The 10,198-nt window shown below is 38.2% G+C and overlaps 1 protein-coding gene across 3 annotated transcripts in view; it reads right to left on the minus strand.

Annotated features, from left to right (window-relative positions):
* Positions 1 to 10,198, minus strand: part of MANBA (mannosidase beta) — a 128,424-nt gene that overhangs the window by 61,050 nt on the left and 57,176 nt on the right. For all 3 annotated transcript variants that reach the window (XM_077755754.1, XM_077755755.1, XM_077755752.1), the window contains one exon: positions 3,396 to 3,547. In XM_077755754.1, coding sequence (XP_077611880.1) covers positions 3,396 to 3,547 — 152 coding nt within the window. The remainder of the gene's footprint in view (positions 1 to 3,395; positions 3,548 to 10,198) is intronic.

Consider the following 10,198-nt stretch of genomic DNA (forward strand, 5'->3'; position numbering starts at 1 on the left):
CTGAATGTATATTACTCTTCCACCATGGTCAAGTCAAAAAATCATGTTGAGGGGCGCCTGGGTGGCTTAGTCAGTTAAGCGTCCGACTTTCGCTTAGGTCATGATCTTGCGGTTTGTGGGTTCGAGCCCCGCGTCGGGCTCTGTGCTGACTGCCAGCTCAGAGCCTGGAGCCTGTTTCAGTCTGTGACTCCCTCTCTCTCTGACCCTCCCCTGCACACGCTGTCTCTCTCTCTCCTAGAAATAAATAAAACATTTAAAAAAAAAAAATCATGTTGAACCATCGTAAGTAGGGCACCAGCTATGCTTCTTTCTCTAGTAAATTTCCTTTCTGATTTTTCCAATTCCTATTCACATGACCCAAAGGAAAATCTAGCAATTTACAGCCACTTTGAGAACATCTACCCTGCATTTCCAGAACAGAGCCCAGGGAGGAATCAAGAAGCCAATAACTGGCTGGCCAAGGACCCAGAGCACTGTGCTTCAGCAAAGGCACCCATGGGCAGGTTCACTAATTGGCATAGCTGTGGTAAACAGCCACTGCCAAAACCAGCCAGGAGAGGAGCCTTTGAAAAGGAAAAGAGAGCAAATTATCTGTGTCTCTGTCTGGAGAATAATTTCATTTTCATATGAAATTCAAGACAATATACACAGCTTAGTTTTGTTTGTTTGCTTGTTTTAATTCTTTTTTTCTTTTTTGAGTTTATACTTAAATTCCAGTTAGCTAACATATAGTGGAATATTAGTGTCAGGAGTAGAATTTTGTGATTCATCACTTGCATATAAACACCAGTGGTCCTCACAACTGCCCTCTTTACTACCCATCACTCATATAGCCCATCTCCATCAACCCTTAGTTTGTTCTCTATAGTTGAGTCTGTTTTGTGCTTTGCCTGTCTCTTTTACTCCCTCCATTTTCATCTCTTTTGTTTCTTAAACTCCACGTATGTGTGAAATCATATGGTATTTGTCTTTCTCTGACTTATTTTGCTTAGCAAAATACACCCTAGTTTCATCCCCATCATTTCAAGTGGCAAGATTTCATTCTTTTTATGGCTCCTTAATATTCCATTATATATATGTACACACACACACACACACACACACCACTTCTTTATCCATTCATCAGTCCATGGACATTTGGGCTCTTTTCCATTATTTGGCTACTGTCGATAGTGCTGCTCTAAACATTGGGGTGCATGTGCCTTTTCGAATCAGTATTTTTGTATTTTGGGGGTAAATACCTAGTAGTGCAATTGCTGGATCACAGGGTAGTTCTATTTTTAACTTTTTGAGGAACCTCCACACTGTTTTCCAGAGCGGCTGCACCAGTTTGCATTCCTACCAGCAGTGTAAAAGGGTTCCCCTTTCTCTGCATCATCACCAACATCTCTTGTTGTCTGAGTTGTTAATTTTAGCCATTCTGACAGGTGTGAAGTAGTATTTCATTGTGGTTTTGATTTGTATTTCCCTGATGATGAGTGATGTTTTAGCCTTTTTTCACGTATCTATTAGTCATCTGGATGTCTTCTTTGGAAAAGTGTCTATTCATGTCATCTGCTCACTTCTTAACTGGATTACTTGTTTTTTTTGGTGTTGAATTTGATGAATTGAGTTTGATGACCAATTTTGGATACTATCTCATTTGCAAACATCTTCTCTGATCCAAAGTTTACCTTTTAGTTTTGCTGGTTGTTTCCTTCCCTGTACAGAAATTTCTTATCTTGATGAAGTCACAACAGTTCATTTTTGCTTTTGTTTCCCTTTCCTCCAGAGATGTGTCTAGTAAGAGGTTGCTATGACTGAGGTCAAAGAAGTTGCTGCCTGACTTCTCTAGGATTTTAATGGTTTCCTGTCTCACATTTAGACCTTTCATCCATTTTGAATTTATTTTTGTGTATGGTATAAGAAAGTGGTCCAGTTTCATTCTTTTGTATGTTGTTGTCCAGTTTTCCCACCATCACTGGTTGAAGAAACTGTCTTTTTTCTATTGGATACTCTTTCCTACTTTGTCGAGGATTAGTTGATCATACTGTTGTGAGTCCACTTCTGGGCTTTCTTTTTCTTTTTTGTTTTTGAATGCATTTTTATTGAAATTCTAGTTAGTTAACATACAGTGTCTTGTTAGTTTCAGGTATATGATACAGTGATTCAGCACTTAGGTACAACACCGTGGCTCAGTAAGTTAACATCCGACTTCAGGTCAGGTCATGATCTCACATTTCTTGAGTTCAAAAATAAATAAACAATTATTTTTTTAAAAAAAGTACAACACCCTGTGCTCATCACAAGTGCCCTCTCTAATACCCATCACCTATTTAACCCATGATTCCACCTACATCCCCTCTGGTAGCCAACCATCAGTTTGTTCTCTATAGTTGAGAGTCTGTTTCTAGGTTTGCCTTTCTCTATCTTTTTATTTTTAAGTTTTTCCTTGTTTCAAGTTTTTATTTAAATTCTAGTTGGCTAACATATAAAAGAATACTGGTTTCAGGAATAGAACTTAGTGATTCATCACTTACATATAGCACCCAATGCTCATCTCAACAAGTGCCCTCCTTAATACTCAACATCCATCTAGCCCATCCCCCATCCACCTTCCCTCCAGCAACTCTGAGTTTGTTCTCTATAGTTAAGGTTCTGTCTAATAGTTTGCCTCCTTGTCTCTCTCTTTCTCTCTCTCTCTTAAACAGTTTAAAGTAAAAGCAAATTACTACAATTTTTTAGCAAATTCTAAATACCATATATTATGCTACAATGCAAATTTATCCATATCTAAATAAGTTAAATGTGTTTATTTTCACTTCACTAAGTTCATTTTTACTATCGCAAAATTTATAATCGCAATCAGGAAATATTATTTCCTTGTAAAGTGTGATTATTCTCAAAGATACAGAGAAACACTTCAAATTTTTTTCTAGATTTAAAATTGTAAAGTTTTTAAAGTTCTTTTTAGTAAGGTAAAAGTAAAAGAATATGCAAAGAGCTCAGAACGAAGAAGTAAATATGGATTTTTTTTTAAAAAAGAATGCACATAAGTATTTAAGATTTTTTTTAAAGCCAAATTTAACCTTTTTTTTTTTCCAGGAACTAACTATCCAAAATGTGCACTAGACATTTTCTTGTTCCTCCAGAGGAAATATATGATAGTTTTTTAAAAATTGGACGGTTCCAGCAGCCTCAAGTAGTTTAGCTGTTAAGACTATCTATAGCTCATGAAAAGTGAATATATTATTTAAAACTCCTTTCCATTCTAAAGTTTCCATCATCCTAGAATTCTGTCTTATCTCTGGGTTGCTTCCACTGGAACGAAAGAAAGCAAAAAAATGAGTAACTCTTTAGTTTTGTGGGACCATTAATAAAAAGAAAAAGAAGAAATGAAAAAACAGTTGACTTACAAGTCAGAGGTTACTCGATCCTGGAACGAATCTGCTGGGATCCAGTTTGAGCCTTTCAGAAATATGGGCAATCCATTAATTTTGAAGTAGAAACTCAAACCTTGAGACCCTTCAATGGACTCTTCTATAAGTTCCACTGTCCTAAAATAAACCTATTATGAACAAAATTAAATACTCAACATCAAACTTAAAACATAAGCAAAAGAGATTTTTTCAATGTTAATTTTATTCTTGAGAGAAAGAGAGCAGGAGTGGGGGAGAGGCAGAGAGGGAGGCACAGAATCCAAAAGAGTCTCCAGGCTCTGAGCTGTCAGCACAGAGCCTGACGCTGGGCTCGAATTTATAAGCCATGAGATCGTGATCCAAGCCGAAGTCAGGTGCTTAACCGACTGGGGTACCCAGGCGTCCCAAAAGGTTTTTTTTGAAAAGGAGAGCAACCTTTTGAACAATTTACATGAACTTAATTTAATGGTCATTTCCTAACTGTTATGAGGCACATAATGTGGAAATGCACATTTCAGAAAATATTTGTACACATAACAAATTATCACCAGATTCTCTAAACTTTTAATAGAAAAAATATAGAAATTATTAAAGAGGAAATATATTCTAGTTTTCCTCATGAAATAAGCATATGTAATTATATCAAGAGAAATATAATCAAAAACTTATTTCACAAAAATGGGAGAGGAAACCCCACCAGTTAAACTGATGCATCTTTGAAAAAACCTTCTCGGGCACCTGGGTGGCTCGGTGGGTTGAGAGTCCAACTTCAGCTCAGGTCATGATCTCACATTTCATGGGTTTGTGGGTTGAAGCCCTGCATGGGGCTTGCTGCTGTCAGTGCAGGGCCTGCTCTAGTTCTTCTGTCCCCTCCTCTCTCTGCCCCTTCCCTGCTGTTGTGCTTTCTCTCGAAAATAATAAATAAATCTTAAAAAAATAAACTAAAGAAAAAACATTCTCATTTCAGTGTTGTTAAAATGTATCCAAATGTGCATCTTAGAATCAAAGACATATAGCACGAGGTATTTCACAATTTAACAACTTTCCAGTCTTAATAGCACATTAGTGTAAAATCATTTTGTTTAATGAGCAATGTAATTGTAACTAATTATCACATTAAACTCAATGTTCGAGAGAGCTCTGGGGATGCGATGTTCCAACTAGACGACAGGACAGGAAAAATGTTACAACTGCTATGTGAGAGAGGAAGCTAAGGCCTTTGTCCCTGTGATCCTGTAGCCAGGTTTTCCCACAGTTAAGCTGGAGCAGCAAGACCCTAGATAGGGAAGGTTGATGTTCTTATCCAAATCTTCATTCCTTCCAGTCAAACTGGAACAAGGAACTTGATTCTACACCAACAAAGCCTAGCCTTGAACCAAGATTATGCATTTCCTCTCTAATTTTAATTAATCAATTAGTTAATTTCATGAAATAAAAGTGCCCACCATTCTTCCACTTTCTTTTTTTTTTTAATTTTTTTTAATGTTTTATTTATTTCTAGGAGACAGAGAGAGACAGCGTGAGCAGAGGAGGGTCAGAGAGGGAGTCACAGACTGAAACAGGCTTCAGGCTCTGAGCTGGCAGTCAGCACAGAGCCCGACGCGGGGCTCGAACCCACGAACCGCGAGATCATGGCCCAAGCGAAAGTCGGACGCTTAACCGACTAAGCCACCCAGGCGCCCCCATTCTTCCACTTTCTTACTCTTAGCCTTATTAATATGACTTGACAAGCTGATAAGAGTTAACTTTATGAGAAGGCAGAATAAGCCTTGGCTGAGGAGGATACTGACGTGGAATTACCAATACCTGCTTTAGGGTTGCAAAACATAAAAAAAAGTACAGCAATTTTCATAGATAACTTTTAAAATATCAAGCATCTAGAACAGTAGTTCTTTAAGTGTGGCCAGGGACAAGGGGATCCCTGCCATCCTGCAGGGGGTTCCTTGTGTTCAAAACGATCTTCATGGTAAACCCAAAACATCACTTGCCTTTTTCACTGTCACTCTCTTTTCAATGTATGGTGGAATCTTCCAGAAGCTACACGTGATGTGATGACATCATGACTCTGTTGGTCAATGGAATGCATGCTTGCATATTCTGGTGTGTTCTGATTCTATAGTGGAGATTTAGTGTATAAAATGTGTTTTGAGGCACCTGGGTGGCTCAGTTGGTTAGGCATCCAACTCTTGATTTCGGCTCTGGTCATGATCTCAGGGTTCGTGGGATCCAGCCCTCCCTCCAGCTCCACAGTGACAGCACAGAGCCTGCTTGGGATTCTCTTTCTCCCTTTCTCTTCACCCCTTCCCCCTTCATGTGTGCACACGCTCATGCTCTATCTCTCTCAAAAGAAATAAACTTTAAAAAATGAACTCATCTTAAAAATTAAAACCAATAAAGACATGGGTTTTCAGAGATTAACTCCATTTGTTCTCAGCTTCTACTGTGTTCTTCGTGGCAGTGTCTGGCTATTTCTACTATCATCCCTGTAACCTCTTGTTGTTCAATAAATTCTTCTTTTGAATCTCAAAGTGTCCCTTGCAAAGCTACACAGAAATGCAAAAGGATCAGGTACCGTTTTAAAATTTACTTCACAGTGATATTTTGCCATTTTCAAATGAAAACAAATTTTAATTTTAATTGAATCCTATTTTAGAGTCCAATATTTTATTTTATTCTAAAAAATTATTTATAATATACTTTTTCTTAAGGATGAATTGAGATTAGAGAGGAGAGTCTCTCTTTGTTGTGCCCTAGAATGTGCAGGTGGCACAACCAGGAGTTAAGAAATTAAAGTTTACCCCCAGCAGAGTTACTTGGTATTTTTGTAGCCAGAGGTGTATTTGCTGTATCTGACAGAAGAGACAGAAACATTTCTTTTTAATGTTTACTTATTTTTAGTGACAGACAGAGAGCATGAACAGGGGAGAGGCAGAGAGAGTGAAAGAGGGAGAGAATCCTAGTAGGCTCGGCACTGCCAGTGCGGAGCCCCACGTGAAGCTCGATCTCATGAATCATGAGATCATGACCTGAGCCAAAATCAAGAGTTGGACGCTTCACTGTCTGAACCACCCAGGCGCCCCAACAGACACACTTTTGAACAACCCTCCTCTTGTACAGGACAAAATGATTTTCAGTAATAATAATGAAATGAAATGTATAGTGATAATATCCAAAAAAGAAATGCAGATAACTAAAAGTTTTATTTTATTGAACTTTATGTGAACAAACATGCCAGTTTTATTTTTTTTTAATTTTTTAAAATATTTTATTTATTTCTGAGACATAGAGAGAGACAGTGTGAGCAGGGGAGGGTCAGAGAGAAAGGGAGACACAGAATCTGAAGCAGCTCCAGGCTCTGAGCTAGCTGTCAGCACAGAGCCTGATGCGGGGCTCAAACCCACAAGCTGTCAGATCATGACCTAAGCCGAAGTCGGATGCCCAACCGACTGAGCCACCAAGGCCACCCAGCCACCCAGTCCCCAATCATGCCAGTTTTAAATAAAATAAATATTAGTGTACAAAAAAGGAAAAGTAATGGATTCATGTATTTGATTATGTTCATGTGTTTTGAAAAAAGTAACTAACATATCTATATATTGTTCATTATAGAAATGAATAATATTTGCTATTTGAGCCTTAACTTCTAAAAATGTCAAAAACTTTTTCAAAATTGACCTTCTTTATATGTATATGTTTTATAAAGAATATAGCATAAAAGGCATCAGAATTGGTAAAGAAGTCAAACTTTCACTTTTCGCAGACGACATGATATTCTACATAGAAAACCCAACAGACTCCACCAGAAGCCTACTAGAACTGATCCATGAATTCAGCAATCTTGCAGGGTACAAAATCAACGTACAGAAATTGGCTGCATTTTTATACACCAATAATGAAGCAACAGAAAGAGAAATCAAGAAACTGATCCCATTCACAATTGCACAAAAAACCATAAAATACCTAGGAATAAACCTGACCAAAGATATAAGAGATCTGTATAATGAAAACTATAGAAAACTTATGAAGGAAACTGAAGAAGACACAAAGAAATGGAAAAACATTCCATGCTCATGGGTCGGAACAATAAATATTGTCAAAATGTCATGACTACCCATGAAAATTTGTATGGAACCACAAAAGACCCTGAATAGCCAAATTAATATTGAAGAAGAAAACCAAAACGGGAGGTATCACCATCCCAGACCTTAGCCTCTACTACAAACTGTAATCATCAAGACAGTATGGTATTGGCACAAAAACAAACACATAGACTGATGGACTAGAATAGAGAACTCAGAATTGGACCCACAAATGTATGGCCAACTAATCTTTGACAAAGCGGGGGAAGAGCATCCAATGGAAAAAAGACAGCCTCTTTAACAGATGGTGTTGGGAGAACTGGACAGCAACATGCAGAAGAATGAAACTAGATCATTTTCTCACATCATACACAAAAATAGACTCAAAATGGATAAAGGACCTGAATGTGAGAGGAAACCATCAAAACCTTAGAGGAAAAAGCAGGAAACAACCTCCTTGACCTCCACCGCAGCAATTTCTTACTTGACACATCCCCAAAGGCAAAGGAATCAAGAGCAAAAATGAACTACTGGGACCTCATCAAGATTAAAAGCTTCTGCACAGCAAAGGAAACAACCCACAAAACTAATAGGCAACTGACGGAATGGGAAAAGATAGTTGCAAATGACATATCAGATAAAGGACTAGGCTAGTATCCAGCATCTATAAGGAACTCATCAAAACTCCACACCCGAAAAACAAATAATCCAGTGAAGAAATGGGCAGAAGACATGAACAGACACTTCTCCAAAGAGGACATCCATATGGCCAACAGACACATGAAACAATGCTCAGTGTCTCTCCTCATCAGGGAAATACAAATCAAAACCACACTGAGATACCACCTCACACTGGTCAGAGTGGCTAAAATGAACAAGTCAGGAGACTCTAGACGCTGGCGAGGATGTGGAGAAACAGGCACCCTCCTACACTGTTGGTGAGAATGTAAGCTGGTACAACCCCTCTGGAAAACAGTATGGAGGTTCCTCAAAAAATTAACAATAGAACTCCCCTATGACCCAGCAGTAGCACTGCTAGGAATTTACCCAAGAGATACAGGAGTGCTGATGCATAGGGGTACATGTACCTTAATGTTCATAGCAGCACTCTCAACAATATCCAAAACATGGAAAGAATCTAAGTGTCCATCAACTGATGAATGGATCAAGAAGATGTGGTTTATCTATACAATGGAATACTACATGGCAATGAGAAAGAATGAAATCTGGCCATGTGTAGCCACATGGATGGAACTAGAGGGTGCTTTGCTGAGTGAAGTAAGTCAGGCAGAGAAGGACAGATACCATATGTTTCCAAGTATAAGTGGATTAGGAGGAACTTAACGGAGGACCATGGGGGAGGAGAAGGGGGAAAACAGTTGGGGAGAGGGAGGGAGGCAAACCATGAGAGACTCTTGGATGCTGAGAATAAACTGAGGGCTGATGGGGGGGGGGGGAGAGGGAAAGGGGGTGATGGGCATGGAGGAGGGCACTTGTGGGGATGAGGACTGGGTGTTATATGGAAACAAACTTAACAATAAACTAAGAAAATAAAATAAAATAAAATAAAATAAAATAAAAATAAATAAATAAAAATAAAGAATATAGCCAGATTTGTCAGTCTATCCTTGCATAGTTGATAGAAAAACACCTTTTATTATTTTAATTTAGAAATGTGTTTTATTTTTTTGATTTTTAAATTATTACTATTTTTTTATTTTAGAGAGAGAGCACAAGTAGGGAAGAGAAGCAGAGGGAGAGAGATTCTTAAGCAGTCTCCACACTTAGCATGGAGCCCAAAACAAGTCTCAATTCCACAACTCTGGGATCATGAACTGAGCCAATATCAAGAGTTGGATGCTCAATCAATTGAGCCACCCAAGCACCCCAGAAACATGTTTTTTCAAGTGAAGCCCAAAATATACAAATATTTTGGGAAAGCATTAGACATAAAGGTAAGTTTGACAGAGATTCATAAAAATCCCACTTCTCACTAAATTCCAAAAAATGCAGTAGTATCTATGCCTTTGTTTATTTGAGATCCACTCAAATGTTTACAAATGCTTCTGGAGTGAAAATTTTCCACTTCCTAAGTACGTCTTCTGAAAGTAACATAATTAGAGAAAATGACTGAATGATAGTGAACACAGACATTATTTGATCCATGGCTTTAGAATAAATGTCCAGTTCTTGGTGAAAATGATTGGGCTAGGGGCACCTGGGTGGCTCAGTTGGTTAAGGGTCCAACTTCGGCTCAGGTCATGATTTTGCAGTTTGTGAGTTCAAGCCCCGCGTCGGGCTCTGTGCTGACAACTCAGAGCCTAGAGCCTGCTTCAGATTCTGTGTCTGCCCCTCCCCTGCTTACATACTCTCTCTTTCTCTCAAAAATAAACATTTTTAAAAATTAAAAAAAAAGAAGAAAAGATAATGATTGGGCTATTCAACATTGTTATTTTGCTTTCTCTGGGAAATGTAAGATTAGAATCTTTTGTTCCTCTTAATACTCTTCTTCAGAATTTGATTCTTTTTTTTCTATGTAAATGCTCATTTCCTAACATTTTTTTGTTGCACAGTCAATTGCCTTTGCCTTTCTGTGGACTTATCTTCAAAGAAAAGTTTGAAAGCTTGGTATTTCACTATACACTGTTCAAGGCAGTCTCTGCTTTCTACAAATATGTTTGTATCTGATTAACCTCATCTAAACTTCAACACCGGTGGGGG

This window comes from Crocuta crocuta, unplaced genomic scaffold, assembly GCF_008692635.1.
Source record: "Crocuta crocuta isolate KB4526 unplaced genomic scaffold, BGI_CrCroc_1.0 scaffold92, whole genome shotgun sequence".
Classification (NCBI taxonomy): Eukaryota; Metazoa; Chordata; class Mammalia; order Carnivora; family Hyaenidae; genus Crocuta; species Crocuta crocuta.